The 22,867-nt window shown below is 68.4% G+C and overlaps 1 protein-coding gene across 5 annotated transcripts; it reads right to left on the minus strand.

The window, feature by feature from the left end:
* Positions 1-322: 322 nt before the first annotated feature.
* Positions 323-22,415, minus strand: LOC109269738 (protein Dok-7). Of its 5 annotated transcripts, none has more exons than XM_053901745.1 (7): positions 22,213-22,392; positions 22,072-22,117; positions 14,665-14,895; positions 13,488-13,688; positions 4,938-5,057; positions 2,931-3,050; positions 323-2,196 (listed from the first exon to the last, which is right to left on the minus strand). In XM_053901745.1, the coding sequence occupies exons 1-7, from the start codon at positions 22,240-22,242 to the stop codon at positions 1,472-1,474; spliced, it is 1,473 nt and encodes a 490-aa protein (XP_053757720.1). In that variant the 5' UTR covers positions 22,243-22,392; the 3' UTR covers positions 323-1,471. The 5 variants fall into 5 exon arrangements, with proteins under 5 accessions (XP_053757720.1, XP_053757719.1, XP_053757723.1 ...); XM_053901744.1 differs by having other exon boundaries at positions 22,189-22,389; XM_053901746.1 differs by having other exon boundaries at positions 1,627-2,196; positions 13,499-13,688; positions 22,189-22,399.
* Between the last annotated feature and the right edge of the window lie 452 nt (positions 22,416-22,867).

Here is a 22,867-nt window from a genome sequence, read left to right on the forward strand (position 1 = left end):
ACGCTCCACACCAGACGTGCAAACGCCATGCACACACACGCATGCAAATGTACGCAGCACACTTACCACACATGCACACGCGCTGCACGTGCACAACACACACGTGCAAATGCATGCACACACACACACACACACAGACGGCTGTCAGGAGCCGCCTTTCCTTTTTCAGGTCTCTGGTGCGTTCACACTTGAGGCCACTACAAGGCGAGGCCTCATGCTGCTCCCTGGGACCCACAGGCCCCCAGATTTCAGAGCAGGGGCCCCGCCGGGAGGGCCGGGGCGCGAGGTGGAGAGGACGGGCAGACGGAAAAGAACGAGACCGTAAGAAAAGAAAATTTTATTTCCAGTCTAAGGATGTATTACAAACAGCGTCAGATTCAAAAATGTAAAAGAGCGACAGACGTCTTCAGCCGACGGTGAAGGTACAGAGCCACGTATTTACAGGTGAGCTGTTTGCCCCCCGATGGGGGTGACTCCGGACAGCGCGGGACGGCGCCAACCGGAGCCTGGAGCGGCACAGGCCCCGCCTCTCGCAGGTGCACGAAGCCGCAGAGCGATGGGCAAACCAGGCAACGCAGCCGCACCCCATGCAGGCGAGCAGACAGACGCGGAGGGCGCCCACGCGCCCTCCGGATGCCAAGGGACGGGCCCCGGAGGCCCAAGCTCAGCCAGGGGGTGGACGAGCTTCCCCAGGGGCCCCCTGGCAAGCTGGCCCCGCCGGGCTAGCCGGTGGAAGGGACATCACCACCCCGCCCCCCTGCTCCAGGGGCTGCGGCCGCGCCCCCCGGCCCAGCCCTCACCCCGGAGGCTGCAGGTTCAGGGAAAGGCTGGCGGGTGAGCCGTGGACACCCAGACCCTACAAGCCCCTGTACCTCCTGAGCCTCAGTTTCCTCCCCTGGTGGACGGGCCAGCAGTGGCGCTGCCTTGCAGAGGAGGGGCGGGGCGGGGCAGATCGGTAAAGCTCTCGCACGCACGACGTGCCGTGCTCCCGGCCCGGCAACCGGGGGTCTGCGGCGGCTGCAGGGGGACCTAACTTTTGTCGGGCGGGGTGACTGTGCACTGGAGGGGACGGATCTGAGGCGTGAGAGTGGCCGTCCAGCAGGCAGGCAGTGGCACAGGCCGGCGAGGGGCGCCCCCAGCCTTGCTCACCCCGAGGGCACGGCTTGAGCCACCTAGGACACAGCACCCTCCTGTGCCCCCAGCACCTGATCCTCGGGCTCTGGGACTCTGCCAGCCCCCGGCCTGCCCCGCTTTTCCAGAACGTACTTCCGGCCGCATCCCGGTCAGTCCCGTGGGCCCCCCCTGCAGGCCTCACGCCCAGAGAGGAGGCGGCTCTGGGGTTGTCGCCGCTGTGCCCTCCCCACCGCGCCACACAGCGGCTGGCTCCGCCAGCAGCACAAAGGGTGCCCCCTCCCCTCCTGTCGGGAGAGACGAACCAGCCCCCCGCAGCAGCGGGCCTGGGCCACGGCTCTCAGGGAGGGGGGTTTACCTTGAGTCCTCCACAGACGGGACAAGTGGAAAAGAAAGCCGGAGGAAGCCCCGCGTGGGGACTGCCTGCTTCCCAGGCCCCGCCGGGGGCCTCGCTGCCCGGGGCCTCCGCCGCCTGTCCCCGCCGCCTCACGCCCAGCCAGCCGGAGGGACACCCCGCGGACGCCTGGCCACCCAAGTCCCCGGCCCCTCCGTCGTCGGAGCTGCCTTGTGCGGTGGCGGTCTGGTCCCTGGCGTCCCGGCACAGGCTGCGTGGCGTGTCATAATGTGGCCGCAGGGCAGCGGGCACTTGGTACTCGGCCGTCCCCGGTGGGCAGGCGCACAGGCTGGGGTCGGGCACCCCGGCCGCGGGCGGCAGGCTGAGCGAGGACCCGAACTCGTCTCCCGCGCGCCACACGTCCAGGCTGCTGCCCGCGCAGGACGAGAAGCTGCCCGAGTAGGAGGAGTGGCTGCCCGTGGCGATGCCGCTGTCCGAAGAGCTCTGGCGGCCGACCTCCTGCAGCTGCCGCGGCCGCAGGGGCTTGGGTGGCGGCCTCGAGGCGCCCGGCGCAGCCTCCCCGGGGGCCTGGGCGGCTGCCGGCCCCGGGCCCTCCTGCGACGTGCCGGCCGAGGACGAGGACTGCTCGGGCCACGCCGTGAGCCGGCTGCCGGCACTGACGTCCGAGTGGCTGGCCTCCGAGGACGAGCTGGACAGGCTGCGGTCGTCCCCTGAGACAGAGGGCAGGGGCGGGGCTGTCGAGGCTGCTCCGGGGCTTGGGGCCTGGGGGCGACGGCAGGCAGCACCCCCTCTCCGGGCTCCCCCTCTGCCCGGAGGCTCACGCGGGTCAGGCCGCTGCCCACAACAAGCCCCTCACCTCCTCCAGCCCCCTCTACAACCTGAGCCCTCCTCCCGCCCCCTTGGCCACCACCCTCCGGGAACCGACACGAGCCGCCGTAAGGTCGCTGCTCGGTACAGACTGAGACTCTGCCTCCGGGGGCAGGCCTGGACGGGAAGGGGAGGCCCCGGTCCTCCCGGTGCCCGGCATGGGACTGGCAGCAGTCAGAGAGGACAGATGGGCTCCCCACCCCCACCCCCACCCCCAGGCAGGCCCCTGGCCGGCTGCCAGCCCCTTCTGTCTGTTTTTCCGAAAACCAAGAGTCGCCGGGAGCTGAGAAGGGGCCCTTCTGTCTCAGCACGAATGGTAAAGCTGAGGCAGGAGAGGCCACGGCCTCGTCAGGCCACGTGGCTGGTGGCCGGCAGGGATTCAGACCCAGCTCTCACCGGCTCTCAGGCAGCACCAGGCCTCTTCTCAGGGCCCAGGCTGGCAGGTGGTGTGTGTGGCATCACAAGCAAGGAACAAATGAGTGAGCACAGCAGAAGGAATGAACGAATGAGCACAGGGGAGGAACAAACAGGAGCCCGGAGGTCGACCCCTTCCCCGCGGCAGGTGCGGCCCACCTACCTCCGCTCCCCGGCCGGACCACATGGGAGAGGAGGCTGAGCCGCTTCTCCAGCTTCAGGGCCTCCAGGGCCTCCTGGGCCACTCGCTCCTCCGCGGTGGGGGTCCCCCCAGGGCTCGGGTCTGCGGCAGAGGGAGAGTCAGCAGAGACGCGGCTTCAGCCCCATCCCCACGGGACCCCCAGCCGCAGGCCGCACGCTGTCCAGGACATCACGCGGGACCAGCACCGCCGGGGCCACGCTTGTGCTGATTCTGCCCCGAGGCCGCAGCAGGGCCACAGGTGACCCCCAGGAGTCCCAGCTTCTCCCTACACCTACTCGCCAGCTACTGGACCCCAGTCTCAGGGCACCCGACCTGCCCCCTCCAGGCCCCCCGGCCACCAGCCTGTGTCCCTTGCCCGGAGCGGGCAGGCCCCTACAGGGGGCATGGGTCCTGGCAACGCCCGGGGCGGGGACGCCCGCGTGTCCTCCTGGCCACTTGCTGTCTGGCAGCCATTGGGGCAGCAAGACACCGGCATCAGACGGGCTCCCCGAGCCCCTCGTCCACGTCTGCAAAGTGGGACCGGGCCAGGAACGCGCAGGGTATACTCAGGGTGGGGCGGACCCTGCCCTCCCCTCCCGACTGTCGGCATGAGGAGGCCAGCCTCCCTGGGTCTTGGTGTCCACGTGGCTCCGACCGAGCAGGGTCAAGGCAAGAGGACCCTGGACAGCCCGGAGCCTGAGCTGCCGACACAGTGGAGACTGCATGTCAGGAGAGCCTGGTGATCGCGGGGCCTAGACAAAACTCCAGCCAGACGCACAGGGCAGACCCCACCGGTCCGTCCACACCGCCCGTCCGCACTGTCCTGTGCACCCCTCACTGTCCACACCGCCCATCCACACTGTCCTGTCCACACCCTGCTGTCCACACTGCCCGTCCACACTGTCCTGTCTACACTATCCTGTCCACACCACTCGTCCACACCTCGCTGTCCACACCGCCCGTCCACACTGTCCTGTCTACACTATCCTGTCCACACCACCCGTCCACACCTCGCTGTCCACGCCGCCCGTCCACACTGTCCTGTCTACACTATCCTGTCCACACCACCCATCCGCACCTCACTGTCCACACCGCCCGTCCGCACTGTCCTGTCCACACCCCATGTCCACACTGCCCATCCACAGTCCTGTCCACACCCGCCCATCCACATCCATCATCTACGCCACACCTGTGGTTGCAAGGCAGGAGGGTGCCAGCAGAGGGCGCCACCACACCGTCCAGCGGAGCCCAGACTGTGGAGGTTCAGGCCACAGGAGCTACCCCCTGGGTCCCCAGCCCATCCCCGCTGGGCCTGTGTGGGGTGTGGAGGTGGGATGAGGGGCCGCACCCTGGCTGTGCTGCCCACACAAGGAGGCCACAGGTGTGAGCTCACTGACCACGTGCTGCACGGCCAGGGGCTGTTGTCTCCCACCTGGACAGCGGGACAAGTGCCACCTCACGGGGCTGCGGGGAGCCCCGGCTATCCTGTTTACGTGCCACCCGGTGTGGCTCGGGGACCAGCCTCTGCCCCTCCCGCGGCAGCTGGGCCTCAGGCCTCCACACCGGCCCCGAGGGGAGGGCAGACCTTCCTCCAGTGGGAGAGAGGGGCCAGAACCTAGGGGTCCAGCCCTGCTCTGAGCCCCCCAGTGCCTGGGGCAGCCTGGCCCTTCTGGGCTCCGGCTCCGCCCCGGCCCAGGGCTCGTGACGAATGCGCCCCAGCCACACACCCCCCCCCCCCCCCCAGTTGAGACTCCGCACACCAGGCAACCTCACAAAGCAGCCTCCGCTCCAGCTCGGACCCGGCCCGTCCTGACCTCAACCCACAGCACCTACAGCCGTGTGGGGCCAGGCCCCCACCCCAGTCTGGCCCGGAAGGGCAGCGGGGATGCAAGCGGTCGCCCTGGGAGTCCGGCAGCGTGAGCCCTCACCGAGGTCAGCCCACCGGACCCGGCGTCCCCCCTCCGACACAGGCCACCCTCCTACACGCACCTGGGAGAAGCGGCCGCAGCCCAAAGGGGCCCTTGGTCGGGGAGATGCCGCGGACGATGCAGTCGAACAGGAAGCTGATCTGCTCTCCCTCGGCTGAGGACAGGAAGAAGACTCCGGCCCCTGCAGGGTGGGGACAGACCCTGCTGGCAGCCGGGCCCAGTGGCCGCCAGGAGGGACGGCGCGGGAGCCTGGAGCAGACCCGCAAGACGGCCACGCGGGGAGGGAGAGCCCCTGCCGGGCCCCGGCCAACCGCGCCCCGTCCTTCAAACCCACACGGCGCGTCCGGGCGGCCCCGGGGAACCTCGCTGCCTCTGTGCGCCCGGTCCCCACTCTTTCTGCCAGCCTCCACGGGCCAGCAGGGAGAGCTGGGCTGCTTTGGGAGGATGTGGCCGCAGGAGGAAGCCCGTGAGGACGCCCCCGGTCGCCGCAGGGGCAGGCGACAGGGCCGCCTGGGGCAGGGTCCACATCCCAGAACGCAGCCAGGAGACCTCCGCCTCGGCAGGTGCCCCCGTCCCGCTCTCCCGACCCAGGGCTGCTCTGAGGGGGAGGAAGATGCGAGAGCTGGGCCCGCCCCACAATCGAGGCGGCCACCGCCGCTGTGGCCGGTGACACGTCCCCCCCACCGCACAGGCCCCCTTCCCGGCCGTGTTCTGGGGCAGGAAACCGGGCCACGGCGTGAGGGCTGGGGCTGAGGTCTTGCCCACGGGGCCCCTGCCAGCAGAGGGCAGGCCGCGTGAGTCAGCACAGCCCACAGCCTAACCCCGCCAGGGTGAATGAAATCCCTCACCACCCGCCCAGTGAATGGGGACAGCGGGCCACGTGGACACTGGGCTGGTGTCACCACACAGGAATCCCTCAGCCCCGCCCTCTGCCCGCCGCCCAAAGAAAGGCAGGCGTGCCCGTCCCTTGGCTACAGGCAGACCGGGGTGGGCAGGGGGATGCGTGGGCCGCCGGCCACCATCACGGCCTGCCTTCTCGGGCTCCCAGGGACGCAGTCCAGCCCCGACACGTGGCAGGGCCCCGGTGCCCCTCAGAGGCTGCACCAGGGCTGGGGGGGCGGGGTGGGCGGGCAGCGCCCTCCAGCTGTGGGCGCTCCATCCGTCCGACACCCCTGGACCAGGTGACACGCCTGCTTTAACCATGAGGAAACTGAGGCCCAGAGAGGCCGCCGGGCCACCAGGGCACGTGCCGGCACCACGGGGCCTCGGGCCGGACGGATGGGCCCCCGAGCCGGGCCTTGCCAGCCACCGGCTCGCGCCCCGCCAGTGGCTGAGGGGCCGGGGAGAGGAAGGCCGGGCCGCCGGCGCACAAAGGGCCGGGCCTCTAATCCCGAGCTTACAGTCAGCTGGCAGAGGTCACGGCACAGCCAGTCCCCCGACTATAAAAAACCACGTTACGAGGGGAGCGGAGCCGGCAGCCTTCCACCAGGCGTCTGCTGAGCGTCACGCTCCCCGAGGCGCAGCCGGTGAGGCCCGGGAGCCCGGCCGCTACCCCCACACACGCCAGCGAGCTGACGCCAGAGGTTCCCTGGGGACGGCACACGTCTCCCGCCCCCGAGGGAGGCGAGGCCTCCGGGACACAGCTCGCGGGGCGCGGACCGCTGGCTGGCGCTCGGGCTCCCCTCCCCCGCCCCAGGCTCTGGGACACCCGGAGCCCCCTGAAGTGGGCGGCACACCTCCCTGTCCCTCAACACCCCCGGCCCCCTGTAATGCCACCTCACCTGTCGGGACCCTGCGTACGTAACGTTGCCTTTCCGGACCCCTGACCCCAGATCGCTCACTTGGGGCCGCTTTCGGGGAGCACCTCCTCTGGGGCGTCCCCTGTGACACCCCCTTATCCGGGTGCCGTCCTGGCCGCCCAGCCTGGTGTCTTACAGGCAGGGAACACTTCCAAGGCACTGGGCCCCAGTGTCCAGCCCAGGGGACCCCCAGCACTGGGGTGGGGGTGGAAAGAGGGAAGAGGAGGCAAGCCGACCCCGCTCCCCCGACCCACGAAAGCGTTGCTTGAATCTCATTTGCTTGCCTGTTTGCAGGGCCGGAGGACGTAGGGCCACTCTGCCACCTGGTCACTACAGAGACAACCCCTGCTCCGCCTTCCGTCCCCATCCACAAAGCCCCACCCGAGGGTCCGTGTCCGCGACCATCCCGGGCCTTCCGGCCGGGGCCGCCCACCGAATGCCACTACCCGAGCGATCTGTCTGCCACACGGAGCAGGGACGAGCCACCCCACCCAGACCCCTGACCCACAGGGTCACCAGCAATGAAAGAACCACCGAGTTCTGGGGTGTCCCTTGCTCTGCAATAATCAACACAGGGAGACGGGGAGGAGAGTCTGCTGAGCGGGAGGCCAGCCCTTTGCTGTGGGCAGACACTGTGGGCTCCAGGGGCCACAGGCAGACCTCACAGGCTTGGCAAATGCAATCACCCCCAGCCACGATCCCCAGTGGCGTGGGTGTTGCACCCCACGGAAAGGGCCGCCAGCTCCAAGGGGAAGAAAACACGCTTTCATCCAAACGTGCCATGTTCCCACTTCTGTGGGCTGATGCCCGTTGGAAGTTAGTCCTCAGATGACCTCCCGTGGCCTGACTCTGCCAGCGGGTCGGTATCCCGGCTCCGCAGAGACAAGGACCACACGGTGAAGTCCCACCGGGGAGAGAGTGTTGAAAGCATCTGGAGGACTTCCGTGCGGAGAAGGTTCTAGAAAGCTCTGTCCAGGCAGCACCAGACCTGCCTGGAGTTAGACTTTCACCTGTGAGATACCCATGGCCTGTGGGTTTCCTAACAGAGTCAAACCTCTACTGATTAGAATTTCATTTTTCTCTGCCCTTGTTTTGGGAGGAAGGATCAAAGTTCAACTAAAGGAGTTCACTTGAAATCAAGTTGTAAATTTCACCCGGTCATCTTGCCCACTAGGAAGACTCTGATTAAAAACAAAACAAAAACGGGGCGCCTGGGTGGCTCAGTCGGTTAAGCGTCCGACTTCGGCTCAGGTCATGATCTCACGGTTTGTGGGTTTCAGCCCCGCGTCGGGCTCTGTGCTGACAGCTCAGAGCCTGTTTCAGATTCTGTGTCTCGCTCTCTCTCTGCCTCTCCCCTGCTCATGCTGTCTCTCTCTCTCTAAGATAAACATTTTTTAAAAATTCAAAACAAACAAACAAAAAAGAAGAAAACGGGCATTGACGAGGCGGAGTGGGGGACCCGGAACCCCGTGCACCGCCAGCGGGAATGCACCCGTTCGGTGCAGCCCCTGCAGAAAACGGCGCGGAGGCGCCTCCGAAACTCAAACACAGAACCACCGTCCGGCCCAGCAATCCCACGTCTGGGGGCCCCAGAAGGAGCTGCAAGCAGGATGTGAAAGAGGCACCCGACCCCCACGTGCACAGCGGCATTAGTCGCAAGAGACAAGGGAGGAAGAAACCAGGAGTCCACCGACAGAGGAAGGCACACACACGGCGTGGTCCAGCCACACAGTGGGATGTCAGCCTCGAGGAGGGACCCCCTGCCACCTGCCACCGCGGGGATGGGCCTGGAGGTCACGATGCTCACGAAGGCACAGATACCGCGTGGTCCCACTGCCCCGAGGAGGAGCCAGGTCATCGAGACAAAGTGGACGGTGGGCGTCAGGGGCCGGGGGAGGGGACACGGGGGTTAGCGCTCACTGGGGCCAGTGTCAGCCGGGGAAGACAGAAGACTTCTGGGATGGAGGGTGGGGACGGCCGCATGACCCTGAATGTACCTGATGCCTCTGAGCTGTCCGCCTAACTATGGTTAAAATGGTAAATTCTGTGCTATGTATATTTTGCCCCAGTAAACAAACAGAACAAACCCCTCCTCCAGGAAGCAGGCTCTGTCCTGCCCGTGCCCAGGAGGCCCCCCGCACCCTCTTCACAGCCACCAGTGCAGGACGGAGCCCACACTGCAGGGCACTTAACGTCCTGGCAGCCACTCCCGCTAAGTGCCCGGCACGTGCCCTGATCGCTGTGACAACCCGGCACACGCACATGCACACACACGCACACACGCGCACACACCCACGTGCACACGCACACGTGCACACCCACATGCACGCACACGCACACACCCACGTGCATACATGCGCACACACACGTGCACACACCCACGTGCACACGCACACACGCGCACACCCACATGCATGCACACGCACACATGCACACACCCACGTGCATACATGAGCACACACCCACGTGCACACGCACACACCCACGTGCACACGCACGCACACACCCACGTGCACGCGCGCACACCCACACACACCCACGTGCATACATGTGCACACACACATGCACACACACACGTGCACACGCACATGCATACTTGTCCCTGGGGCACAACAGCCCGGGCAGGACCCAGCACCACCCTGGGCAGAGTGTAGGGACATTGCCGGGTGAGCCGCGGCACTGGGCTCCGTCCCCGAGTAGGGGTGGCCTGTCTCCCTCGACGCCCAGCTTCCTGTGAGGTCCAGCTGAGGCCGCTCCTCGGTGACCCACCTTCCTCTCGGGCAGCCGGGTCACCCTGGCCCCATGGCCACACTGGGTACCCGGGCACTCCCGGCTCAGGTAAGAGGCTCCTCAGGGCAGGTCTGGGATCTTCCACTTCTCTGCGTCTCCCCGGGGCCAGCTGAGGGCTCTGTCCGTCAGCCCGTTCTCTTAAATGGTGTCCTGAGTGACCCAGCAGCCAGGAGGCCAGAGGCACCCTCCCAGCCTCCAGAGGCAGCCCCCGTGCCCCAGGTCCGGTGTTCAGGGCTGCTGTGGGAGGGCAGCGGAGGGCGTCGGCCGGCGTCCTCCCCATCCCTGCTGTGGGACACAGAGCTGAGCCGTGGGCCGGGAGCCTCGGGTGGAGACGCCAGCCCAGGCCCTGCGCTTTCCACGGAGCCCAGGGCCTCCCAGAGCCACGCCAAGGCTGGGAGACTCAGACCGACTCTCTGCCACCAGGAACGTTGTATCAACAGTGACCTGCTGACCCAGAGCCATCGGGGAAGGCGGGGCTGGTCCCATCGCCCCAGTCTATGCAGGGGGCCGGTCGGGCTTATCACAGGGATCTCCCCCTGAAAGAGCGGGACTCGGGGTCCCCTCTGGGGTGCTGGAGTCTGTGCCCCACCCACAGCCGCCCTGGGGACCGGAAACGTCTCATACCTGTCTCATACGGGCTCTGAGTTCTCCCTGCCTGGCCACGTGCTCCCCAGCCCCAACCCCCACTTGGCTTGGAGAAGCCACCGAACACGTCCCCTCCTCTGCCCACATTCCTGGGCTCAGAGACCAGGGTTCCAGCCAGCTCTGCCGGGACCACCCAGCATTCAGACCAGCAGATGCCAGGGAGGCCGAGATGACTTATCAGCTGGACAGCACAGGTGCTTTGCAAGAGTTTCTCCCGGTTTAAGCCTTCGTCCTTTACTCACTTAAAAGTCATTTAAAAATGCTCACTGTGCCCCAAGAGGCTGAAGCAGTGAGCTGGACCCAGAGAGCGGGGCAAACGAGCGGAGGAGGGGCAGCACAGACGGAGGCCACTCCCAGGACATGGGCGGGGTGTTCCTGAGGGTCACCGTCCACGACGTGCCTCTGCCACAGGCTCGGGGACCTTTCTGCCACCTGCTGAATTCCTCAGCTTCCAAGGACCCTGAGCCTTTGCAAATGCAGCTGGCTCACGTGGATGCGGAAGTGCCCTCGAGATGCCCTTGACGGGGGTGGGGGCCGCCAATGCAGGGGACAGAGACCTCCTCTGGGCCCCTCCTGGACACTTCCACCGGCCTTCAGGCCCAGCTCGCGTGCCCATCCCGGGCTCTGGGTGGCCCCCTTTCTCCCATTCCCTTTCACGCCCCTGAGCCCTAACCACACACCGTGGGCCGTCCCCAGAGACAGCGAGGCCACACTGGGAGACCCTGGACTCCCAGCCAACGAGCCCACTCCCATCTGACTCCGAACAGGCCACTGTCCACGTGCAGGCCGCAGAGAGAAAATGCCCACCGGGAAGGTACCCAGAGCCGCACGGAGCCCCCACGTACCCGGCCTGATGCCCCCCTACGCCTTCCAGGCCAGGACCCCACCTCCACACCCTCCAGGGTCCTGACCCCACCCCTGACAGTCATACCAAATGTCTCAGCTCTCTGAGAATTTCCTGCCCTCTGGAGAATGGTCTGTGGCCGAGGGCCAAGGGGGTGTAGTCCTGGGGGGCGCGGCGGCCGGGCTCGGGCTGCACCAGGGGAGGGAGACGATGTGAATTCCTTACACCCCAGACCTCCCAGGACCCCCCATGATTCCAGCCCAGCTCTCTGTCCTCCAGACTAAACGCGCCCAGGGCCACGGGCCTGTCGGGATCCAAATTCTAAGGCCTTCACATCACGGGTTGAATGGTGTCCCCAAAGGTCGGTTACACCCGAAAATGTGTCACTTGACCCTATTTGAAAAAATGGCCTTTGCAGGCATAAGCGAGGGAGGCGAGGCGAGGGCATCCTGGCTCGTCGGGTGGCCCTAAATCCGGTGACTCGTGTCCCATGGAGTCGGAAGACAAGGCCCCGGGAGACAGCCAAGTGACGACAGAGGAGAGACTGGAGTCACGTGGCCACAAGCCCAGGGCCTCCTGCGGCCTCCAGGGGCCGGAAGAGGCGGGAGGGAGGCTCCCTGGAGCCTCTGGAGGGAGCCAGCCGGGCCCACACCCTGACTTGGGACAGAACTGCGGGGGAACCGTTTCCGTTGCTCTGAGGCTCCGGTTTGGGATAATTCGGTCCGGCGACCCCGGGACACCGACTCACGCCCCGCCCTGGACCTGAACTACCCTCCCTCCCCCCGGGACGCCCGGGCCCGAGTGGCCTGGTGGTCTGAGCACACGTGCAGGGGTGCGCCGTCCCTCCACCCGCAGCCCTGCATCGAGGACAGCGTAAAGCCCAGCTTACGTGGGCAGAGCCGCGAGAACTTGTCCCTGACAACAGAGCCGCACGCGACCTGTCCCCCCAGGCGTTTGGACGGCGGCCTCCGCAGAGCCGGGGGCAGCAGGGAAGCCTGAATCCCCAGCACGTCTGCGCTCCCGGGTCAGCGTCCCGCAGCGGGGCGGGCGTCCGGCCCGCCCGGGAACAGCATCAGGACGGCCCCAGAAGGGCTCCCACTGCATTGCCGGCAGCCCAGGGAAATCACAGCAGCCTCTGCCCACCAGAGCCAAGGCCCGACGTCTGGCGCTGTTGATCGGCAGGAGGGAGCCCACCCCGCTCTGAGGCCTCCGAGGGAAAACGTCAGTGCGTCCTATCACATGGCGGCTGGTCCTCCTGACCGGCCTCCCTGGGGGCACACGCCGGCACCACCCCCGGGCGGCGTGCACCCCGTCCTCAAAGCAGCCCCACATAACGCCCCCTCCTCCAGGGGAGACCCAGCGCACCGTGGCCCCCGGCTCTGACCACCCACACAGCTGGGTGAGGGTCCCCTGCCCCCCACCCCGCTCTAGACCCCAGAGCGCTGGGACCTCCACTGTGCCAGAACCAGGGGCCCCAAGGGCGCATCCAGCAGGGGGCACCAGCAGGTGTCTCACCCGTCCCCGATGCCGGCCCAGAGGAGGCTCCCCGGCAGCTGGGCCCACCCCGGGGCTGCAGGGGCCACCACCCAAACTGCCCCAGCCCGCGGACCCGCCACAGCCAGTGACGGACGCCCTGCTGCCCCGAGCGAGGGCTCCGGCCTCACCTGCTCATTGGTCTTTGAGGCTGATGACTTTTCTCCTGGACACAGGGCCCCGCGGGCTGCCTGCCACACAGGGCCGGCCCCCACCTCGAGACCTGCTGGGACACGGCCCCGGCCGGCCAGGTCCCCCCTGCCCACCCTTTGCAGAACGAGGGCCCAGCCGGCCGGCACGCACACGGCCTCAAGCACAGCCCCTCTACCGGGGGGATCCCGGCCGGACCCAGGTCCCAGAGCCCGGTGGACGCCACCCAAACCTGGCCGAACGCGTGTGCCAGACCCTGCTGTGAGCCCCTGCGGTCGTCACCCTCACATGAGCCTGTGGGGTGGGGGACTGGTGCCCCCTGTGGAGCACGCAAGGGAGCGGGCCCCAATCGCCATCCGGGGGGGTCCCAGGCTGAACGGAGATGGGGCGCACAGCTCCCCCCGCCCCCAGCACACCCGGCGGCCCTCGGGGCTCTGAGGGGGGCGCATCTGTAACATGGGGACAGCTTTTCACCTGCCCCGCCCCCGGGCATGGTGTGTCCACGGGGCATCCTTGGTCCACACGTGTCCCGGCATACCCCCCCCACACACACACACATTCATTCTTCCCCCCTTTTTTTGTTTCTCACTCAGTCCGAACACCGTGACTTCAGGCACAAGGCCACGCGTCGTGACAGGCAGGCCTGGCTGCAGAGGTGCGGGTGGGCTGCAGCCGGAGGGGCCGTCCTCCCTCCTCGGTGGCCGCAGCGCTGAGCACCGGGCTGTGAGACACCTGGCCTCGCCCACCACGTTTCCCAGACGCCAGCCAAGCGAGCACACGGGTGGGGCGGGCGGCTCCAGGCCGAGGGTTTTGGGGTGAAGCCGAACTCCGAGCGGCCCCGCATACTTACAGTACCCACACCTGGTCCCGCCTTCGAAGATGAATCCGCTGGGCACAGCCCCGTAGCGCCGGAGGTCAGACAGCTTCCACTGCCCCGTGACAGCCGGAGGGATGTCCCTGGCCAGGACGAGGACGTCGTTGCAGAGGTGAAGGGTGGCGGGGCCGCTCTCCAGCTTGGTGCCTGGAGCCACCGTCACGTGGAACCTGTGCACTGAGCGCAGGGCAGGGGCGAGAGGGCATGGCTGGGAGCAGAGGCCCGGCAGAGGGGGCAGCTCCCAGGCGTCCGTCCTGAAGGCGGGATGCCCTCAGCTCCCGGCCCGGGCACCCGTCACCACCTCTGTTTGGAGGCAGGCAGGCCCTCGGGGGGGGGGGGGGCTGCCCTGCCCACGCCACTCTCCCCCACCCCCGTCCTCACAAGCCGGACTCGGCCTCAGCCGGCTCCCGAGAGAGCCCCCTCCTCGGGCCCCCAATGCTCAGCGGCAGAGGACCAGTGAAACTGTAACGATTATTTTAAGCAAATAAAAATTAACGCAAAAGTCCGTGAGGAGCCAAGTATCAAAGGTTTGAATAAAGACGAGGCTGCTCAGGGTTTCGGGGTTGGGTCAGGAAGGAAGGGGAAGGGCCGTGCAGGCTTGCAACCTGTCCTCCCCCCAGATGTTGGTACTGCGTTCATCACGGGCTCGTGCGAGATCTTGACGTTTCTAAAGGCTGTGCTCCTTGGCGTCCGCTGTGAGGGCCGCCCGCCCTCATCCGGGCCCTCCTCTGGGCCCGGCCTGGCCACCCTGCCTCCCTGGCTCTGGCGCCCCCAGCGGGGTTGCAGCGGGACGCTGACTGTGGCCTCGCTCCCCCAGAACCTGGCTCCGGGCAGGGGAGGGGCCGAACGGCAGGCCTGTGGAAGCTCCCTCTGCTTGGCCAGCGCTCCGCTCGGGGTAACGGCTCTAGTTCTGATGGGATCGAGTCAGGAGCTCGGAACGTTCCGGGGCCCCGGCTGCTCCCCCCCCCCACGCCCCTCCCCTCACAGGCCCCGAGCGCGACCACAGGCCCCAAGCGCAGAGCCTGGTGGGGGTGGGGGGGGCTGGTGCTCGGCAAACCCTCCCGCATTGCACCCTGGAGTCGCATCGCGGCCCCTGCGGCCTGTGGATGAGGGCCCCGCGGGACGCGGGGTCTGTCGCCCTGGCCTCACTCACCCTCACCGAGCGCGTAGCGGATCCGGGTGTCCCAGGCGCACATGGCCTCGCGGCTGTCGAAGCCCAGCATGACGGCCTGGGACAGGCAGACGATGGCCAGCGTGTGGGCCAGGCCCTCGTAGGGCAGGCCGGGCTCCAGGCCGCAGATGTCCTCCAGCATCAGGCTGCTGCGCTCCCGCAGGCCCTTGGCTCGCTCAGACTTGTCCTTGTAGGCCAGCATCAGGAGGCAGTCTGCGAGGGCGCCGGACGAGGCACGGTGGGCCGGCAACACCACGCCCCAAGCCCCCGGCGTCCCCCGCCCGGAGAGTCCCGGCTTTGAGGTACGACCCCAAGCGAGCCCCCCAGCCGCCCTGAGGACGCACAGTCTCTTCATCTTCCAGGGGCGTCGCCCACCCTGCACGGCCCACGGGCCACAGGGGCAGAAGTGGGCCCGGGACATTGGGCCCGGCCCCATCCCCCCACCCTGCCCCAGGCTCCGGGACCCACAGGGGCCACCCTCAGGGGCCGCCGGGCCCACGGGAGCTGTGGCCCGAGGCCCGCGGGGACGGGCCCCCTTCCCGTGCACCTCCTGGGTCTCTCGTCCTCCGGGGGGTGTCGGGGAGGAAGCCACTGCCCCCTCGGGCCCACTGCCGGACCCCACGCCAGCCCGCCCGCAGGACTGGCAGGTGCCACGCCTCGGTCCTAGAGTCCCCGTTTTCCCTCAGCATCATGGTCGCCGGCCCCGTCATCCCAGCGGGACAGCAAGCCAGAGCCGCTGAGGCCGCACGCGGCCCCGGGCGCAGCCCCCACGCCGTCCACCTGCACCAGTCCAGGCACGCCACAGAGGATCAGATGGCCCTGGGCCCCCGCGGGCCTGCCTAACGGGGCGTCCCCACCTGTCTGGGCCCCGGCCACCCGTTCGTCTGTGAGGGTGGGGGGCTCGGGGGCCCGACGTGACGCCGAGGCACCTTTCAGTGTGAGACGCCCCAAATCCCACGAGAAAGCTGGAGGAATCAGGCCCCTGGCGAGAGCCAGAGAGGGTGGGGGAGGAAGCCGTGGGGACCCGCGGATAGGGGTGCGGTGACGTTCCCACTCTGGCCTCTGAGAGCAGGCCGCCCCAACCCACGTGACCACCAAATCCCGCAAGGACTCGACGCACACAGATCATTGAAGCCGAATCGGGGACAAGTCACGGTTGTGAGCCACGTGCTTCCTGCCGTGCGAGGCCCGGCAAACCACAGCAACGGCCCCCTCCGAGGGCCCACGGGGGTCCACAGACCTCCCTGGTCAGGGCCAGAGGGCAGCGCCAGCCCCCGACGCACCTCTGTCCTTGCGGCACGAAGCGGCCGCAAAGTCGGGGGGACCGCGAGCCGGCTGCCCGTCCCGCTCGCAAACCCGTCCTTCGTGTCTGAGACGCTCACATCAGGAAAAAGCAAACACGTTTCCCGTTTTTGAGGGGGAAAAGCCCAGAAGCCACAGAAACCCACGTGCTCCCCCGAGCCTTCCGGTGTGTGTTCTCTCCCAGGACCAGCCCGGGAAGAGGCTGTGGCTTCGGCCACTCCCTTTGGAAGCTCACCCGGGCCACAGAGAAATAAGGCACACGGGCTGCAAAGGACACGTGTCATTGCAGACACATCCCCTCACGTGTCACCAGAGAAGTCAGGCCCGGGAGCCAAGAAAAAGCCCGGGTAAGGGCCTCCGCACAGGACAAAGGGAGCCAGGGAGGGCTGCAGGGAGGAGGTAGCACATGTCAGGACAGCCCCGCCACCCGGCCCCCCACAGCCCCGCACACAGCGACAAACAGCTGCCACCCGGTCCCTGCGGCAGGCTCTGCGGTCCCTCACAGCACTTTTTCTAGCCAGGTCTGTGCCTTGTCCGTTTGCTGTCCCCACTCCCACCAGCCCCGCGGGTGGGCTCTTGAAGGCAGGCCCCCTTCCGCTTGTGCACAGTGACATCCCCAGTGCCCCTCATGAGGACGGTGCGGGGTGATCTGTCAAACAAAAGACTGTCACTTTAGGCCCGGCTCGACCTGCACGGCAGAGTGAGACTGTCACCTCCTTTGTTCTAGGAGTTATGCTCCCAGGAATATAGCCACAAGGAAGGGTCAGCACACCTTCCTGTAAAGAGCCAGACAGTAACTGTTTAGCTTCATGGGCCACACAAGGTCTGTCGCGGCGGCCCGACTGTGAGGACAGCAGAGTAACACGCGAGTGAGTGGCCGTGTTCCGATACAACTTTACTACAAGCGGCCCGCCGTGGCTCGGGGCTGCGGTTGGCCGACTCTGGGGCTAGAGTCGAGTCGGCTACAAGGGCCACGCCCTCCGGCTGCCTCCCGCGGCCGGGCGGGCGCCCCCATCCCAGACCTGCGCACCCGTGGGACAGGTTTTGGGGGCCCGCGTGTGAGCGCCACACGCGTCCCCGAGCCTGTCCAATCTCCTCGGGCCTGAGCAGCCGCCATCCCGTCCCGTACGGACACAACCGCGGGCACCCTCGCCCATCCGCCGGGGGCCGATCAGGCCCCGGAAGACGCGTCCACGCCTGACCCCAGAGCGTGGGAGCACCACCTTATTCGTCAAGTTAAGGACCTCCAGGTGAGGTGGTCCCGGGTCGTCTGGGGGAGCCCAGATCTAACCGCGAGCATCCTCACAAGGCACAGGCCAGAGGACAGACGCAGAGAGGAGGAGGCCACGTGAGGACAGTCGCAAAGTGATGGGGCCGCAGGCGGAGCGCCTCAGCCGCCAGGAGCTGGAAGAGGCGGGCGGGAGCCTCCCCAGGGCCTTCCGCGAGGAACGTGGCCCTGCCGACACCTTGATTTTGGACCCCCAGCCCCGGGGACCGTGAGAGAGCGGGTGTCTGCAGCCCAGGAACCTGGGACGTCCTCCAAGTCACTTGTCGCGTTTCTAAACGTGGACGGAAAGGCCGGGCACGGCCACGGCCACGGCCTGGGCTCGGCCGGAGCAGCTCGGGTCCACCCCATGCTCGGTGCTCCGAGCCCCCCGGCAGCTCGGCTGGGACCGTGGGGAGGGGGCTGGGTGGACGCAGTGACTGTGCGGCCCATGGGGCCCTGCGACTGCAGCTGCTCCCGCCACGTCCCCGCCACGTCCCTGGGGGCAATGAGTTGGTCTTATTTTTAAAGCCCGCCCCGGGGGGGGGGCGGTGCACCAGAGGAACAGAAATTCTCCCTTCCTGCCCGTGACAAAGCAGGGTCGGCCGGGGTGGGGGGGCACTGACACTGCCTGCACCCCGCAGACACAGGGCTGAGGAACGCACGCCCCCCGCCAGACAGCCCCACGGGGCGCCCCACGGCCGCGCCCCTCACAGGAAGCCCAGAGGGACGGGTCCTGCGGTGAGGCCTCCGGGTCAGCGGCCCAGGGAGCACACCGGGCCACCCACTGGAAGGACCTCCATCCAGCTCCTGTCCACGCGGGCCGGGTGCACCCTGCTCACAGCAGGAGGGCCGAAGGGTCTCTGTGACGTGGCTCCAGGCGCGGGAGACAGAGCCGTCCACGAGCCCGGAGAGGGCGTGGCCCAGGGCAGTGGGCGCCTCCCTGGAGCATGTGGGGCCATCACGGTGAAAGGAGGCAGAGGAGGCAAGGAGGTAAACCAAGGCACCGAGGGCTGACAGGCGCACACACACGTGCACTCACCCACACAACACGCACGGACATCCACGCGCGCACACACTTCCACGTGACTGCTGTGGCCGCCGGGCCCCTCCCTGTGCACGGCTTCCGGGGTGGGAGGCTGGCTGACCCCGTCCACGGCTGTCGACCCACCCCCAGCGCTCAGAGCCCCCGCTTTCCGCCCGCGGGATGGACGCCACCCACCGGGCCCAGGCCAGGTGCTAACACGGCCTCGCCACCCTGCCGGCGAGCTCAGGGTGGCCTGGCAGGGGACCTCAGCGCGGGCCTGGGACAGCCCCACAGCATCACTCGGCACTGGGGAGATGGCTCGCCCTGGGTCCGCCCCTGTCCTCCAGCAACTTCCACCTCGCCGGGACCCCTCAGGGCCTTCCCACACCTCCCACCCTGCGCCACAGGCTGGTGCGTCTCCCCAGAAGCCCTCGGCCCAGTTCATTGTGCTTGTGAGCAGACAGGGGACCCGGGGGACAGAGCCCAGCCCTCACAGAGCTGACACCCAAGAGGGGACAGGGTCAAAGGAGGCCACCATGGGAAGTACCGTTGAGGGGACGGCAGTGGCTGCGGGGGCCCCAACGCGGGGCCGAGACTCTCCCAGAGGGCACAACAAACATGACTCCCAAGTGATGCAAGGAGCCAGTGCAGCAGCCCTGCAGGGATCAGTGCTGTGCTACAGGGAACAGCCAGTGCAAAGGCCCAGAGGTAGGAACGCAGAGGGCCTGCGGGCAGGAGAGGGAGGGAAGAGGGGCCCACGCTGTCTGCTGGTCAGGAGGGCCTGGTGAGCCCTGGGGGCTGTAGGCAATGGGGGCTCAGCCTGGCTGTGCCCGGAGAAGACGCCTGGGGCGAGAGCAGAAGCCTCCAGGCTCCTGCGGCTGGTCAGGCAAGAGGTGCCATTGGCCCAGGCTGGGCGGGGAGAGGGGGCCAGGGGCAGGCTCTGCACTAACCATGATGACAGCCTGACGGGACCTTCCCCACAGGACTTCTCCGGGGGCAGGAAGAGCAGGCATCACACTGGATTGGGGGCGGGCAGGGGACGCCCTGGGAGGGGGCTGCGGGGGCGGGGCTTGGGCCACTCCGTCCTGGACACGTGAGCTGGAGAGGCCCATCGGACACCGCACACGCAGGCGGCTGGACGTGGGCGTCTGGAGATGTAAAAATAACCGTGGGGTCATGAGCCCTCAGATGCGCTTGCGGCCAGGGCCGGAGAGCCTCGGGGAGGGCCGGCTGGGGACAGGCAAACCTCCGGGCCTCCAGGCTCAGGGAGAGGCCGGCCCAGAGGGTGGAGACGGACGCGGACGCCCACGAGACGCGGCAGAAGCGGCTGCTGCATTCAGCCCTCGTGTCACGGTGACCTTGACACGGTGCCTTCAGCACAGCAGCTGGAAGAGCCCAAGGGGACCCCTGCTGAGGGGGCGGCAGCCTGGGGGCAGCTGGGAGCAGCCGGGAATGGGGCCGAAGCCGGGAGGGCCCTCGCTGAGCCTCAGGCGCAGGATGGAGTGTGGGCCCAGCCCGTCTGGGATCCGACCCAGGAAGGAAACAGTTCACGGTGCCGGAGGGGGTGGGGGGGGGGCGTGCAGGTCTGTGCGGCTCACAAGGACGGGCCGCCCAGAGAGCACAGGCATCAGCGGGGACACGCAGGCTGTGGGTGCTCAGCCCTCCCGCCCGGTGGGCCACACAGGCGCCGTCAGCCGGGAGCGCGGGGCGGCACTGAGATCTGAGCTCGGGGTTCCCTAACTCCCGGTCCTGAACCCGGGGCTGTGGGGACCCCAGGCCCCTTCTTCGATGTCCCCACGGGGACAGGAAGGCTGGCCACCACTCACACTCCGTCCTGGGCTGCCTGTCCGGCCTGGGACTGAGCCCATTCCCGTGGGACACAGACCCTCCCCGTCACCAGCACCTGGTGCCTGGCCCACCTCAGAGAAGCTGCCAGCTGCACGGGCCACGTGCCGAGGCCCCGCTCCCGGTGAGTCTGCGTGGCCCCGGGTGTTGCCACGGCAGCTGGGCTCACAGCCCCCACCAGGCTGCCTCTGGCTGGCGATGCGGGGCCCTTGCCATCCAGGACTGCGGGCAGGGATGGGGGTGGGGGGGGCCATCCTGGGTTCAGGGACACGAGGTGACAGATGCGCGGCCCAGAGGGGCGGGAGGGAGCCTACCTTCCATTGCCCCTAATCCCCTCCCACCCTGCGGGGGCTCAGGGGCTCTCCAAGGCAAGGCCCCGCCTGGGGTGTCCTGCCCTCTCTCCTCCCACGGCCCCCCTCAAATCCAGAGCTGGCTCCTCTGCCGGAGGCTCCTCCCTCCCCACATCCTGAGGTGCTCTCCGCACCGGCCCCGCACTTCCTACCGCTCCTATGCGCGTGGGAGAGCACAGGCAAGGCACCATGGACACCAGGTCCTACAGACCCAGATTCTGGGTGCCGGGGACCCCTGCACACTCCGCGTGTGCAGAAGGACCCTCCCTCCTCAGGCAGACCCACGCCAGGCTCCAGCAGGAAGCTCTCTTGGATCCGGAGGTAAAATCCACCACCAGGGGCTGCAAATCACACCCTCCCACGTGAGAGAGGGAGGAAGGCCACAGAGACCACCGGTGGGGCTGCTCCTCAGGTGGGGCCGTGCAGGTCCCCCCTGCTCCTCCCCCATCCCACCAAGCAACCTGCCGCCAGCCCCCCACAGCCACGAGCCTCTTCAACGTTTCCGAGGGCCTCTGCCCCGCTGCCCTCAGCCCGGGCCTGCCTCTCCATTCCCTGCCTTCCAGGGGCCACTCGGTGTCCCCACCCCTATGCCTCCTCTACCGGGCCTCCCTGGAGCTTCCCCTGGACAAGACCCCCGGGGCACCAGGCACAGGGTCTTTGCATGAAGAACTGACTGGCTGAACGAGCCGTCAGTCAAGCCCGGGACCCCTTGGAGGGGAAGCTGAGGCCCAGGCAGGAAGAGGGTGTCCAGGACCAAAATCAGGCCCTCGGACTGCAACTGTGGGCAGGCGCAGGGCAGGGAAGGGGGAGGGGACCCGGGAGGGGGGACCAGGGAGGGCGCCCAGCCCCCACCCCCTTCCAGGGAAATGGCAGACACCCCAGGCGGCCCGGAAGACATTCCAGCAGTCCCACATGGGGGAGGCAGCGTGCACTCACACCCCCAGCACCCCACACAGACCCCAGGGTGCTTGGGTCCGCTCCAGGGCACCTGTCTCCCCAGACAGCTGCAGCCACACGGCTGCCGATCCTCCCGAACGCACAAGAATGAGAAGCCCGAGTTCGGGGCTCTCCGCGCGGGCCTGGCCTTCCCCGCCCCCCCACCCCCCGCCCCCAGAGCTGCTCCCCCCAGCCAGGGCAGACTTTTCTTTTCTCGGGCACAGAGGCAACACAGTTCCCACCTGGTGGCCCAGCCTCTGCCCACCTGGGGAAGGTGGGAGCGCCCCCGGGTCAGCGCCGCCGGCAGTGTCCACGCTGGGTTCCGCGGCACCACTCGCCCCCCCCCCCAACCCAGGGCGCACAAAGCCGGCCCCTCCCCCCCGGGGCTCCCTGCTGCGTGTTGGGGGAGGGGAGAGCACGCCCGCACCGGCACTCGTGACCCCTCCAGCCTCCGCCGCCCCGCAGGCCCCCCCCGGGGAGGTGCGGGCGCCGGCGGGTCCCGGCGTCGGGCAGGAGCAGGCCGAGGCGGCGGCGCTCTCCGGTTACAGCCCGCGCGGCGCCGCCGGCTATTTCGGGCGAGCTGGCCGCGCTCCGGGCCGGCGCCCGAGGCCGCGGCGCCCCGCGTCAGCCCCGCGCCCCGCGCCCGCGCCCCGCGCCCCGCTCACCTGCCACCGGCGACGGCTTGCGCAGCACCAGCCACCTAGTCTTCCACTGCGGGGACAGAGGGAGCGTAAGCGGCCGCCGCGCCCCGCGCCCGCCCCGCGCCCGCCGCGCGCCCCGACCTTCTTGCCGTCCCGCAGCTTGACCTGGCCCTCCACCAGCGCCGCCTCGGTCATCTTCTGTCATGGTTCCCGCGGCGCCCGCCGCGCCTCTCCCCGCCGCCCCGCGGCCGCCCGGCCCAGGGTCACTTTCAAAATAGCTCCGGGCGGGCCGAGCGCAGGGCGGCGGGGGCGGGCCGGCGGGGGCGGGGCGCGGGCGGGGCGCCGGTCTCCCCCTGCGCCGCCGGCCCCGCGGGGCACCTGCGGCCACCTGCGGCCCCGCCCTCCGGAACCCGGCCGCCTGGGTCTGACGCCGCGCCCCCACCGCCCGGATGGGGGCGCGGGGTGGGGGGTGGGGGTGGGGGCGGCTTCTCGTCCAAAAGCAGAGGCCGCGACCTGGCAACCGGAGACACGTTCACGGGGCGTCTTCCCCCCACCTGGCTTCTCCCTCCGGCACCTGCCCCTCCCACCGCCCCAGGGCTGTCACCAGACACCCCTGACAACCCACTGACCTGGGACGACTGGGGCCTAGGAGGCCGCCTCGCCCCCCAGCCCTCCAGCCCCCTCGCCTCTCCCAGGCAGGGTAGTGGAGGGGGAGTCCATTCAAGCCCCCTGGCGGCATGGACCCCAGTGCAGGTGGGACTGCTGGATTGCTGGGGGGGGCAGGGGGGGTCCGGGTCTCTGTGAGTGGTCTCCCCCACAC

This window comes from Panthera pardus, unplaced genomic scaffold, assembly GCF_024362965.1.
Source record: "Panthera pardus isolate Hobbes unplaced genomic scaffold, ASM2436296v1 HiC_scaffold_13, whole genome shotgun sequence".
NCBI lineage: Eukaryota > Metazoa > Chordata > Mammalia > Carnivora > Felidae > Panthera > Panthera pardus.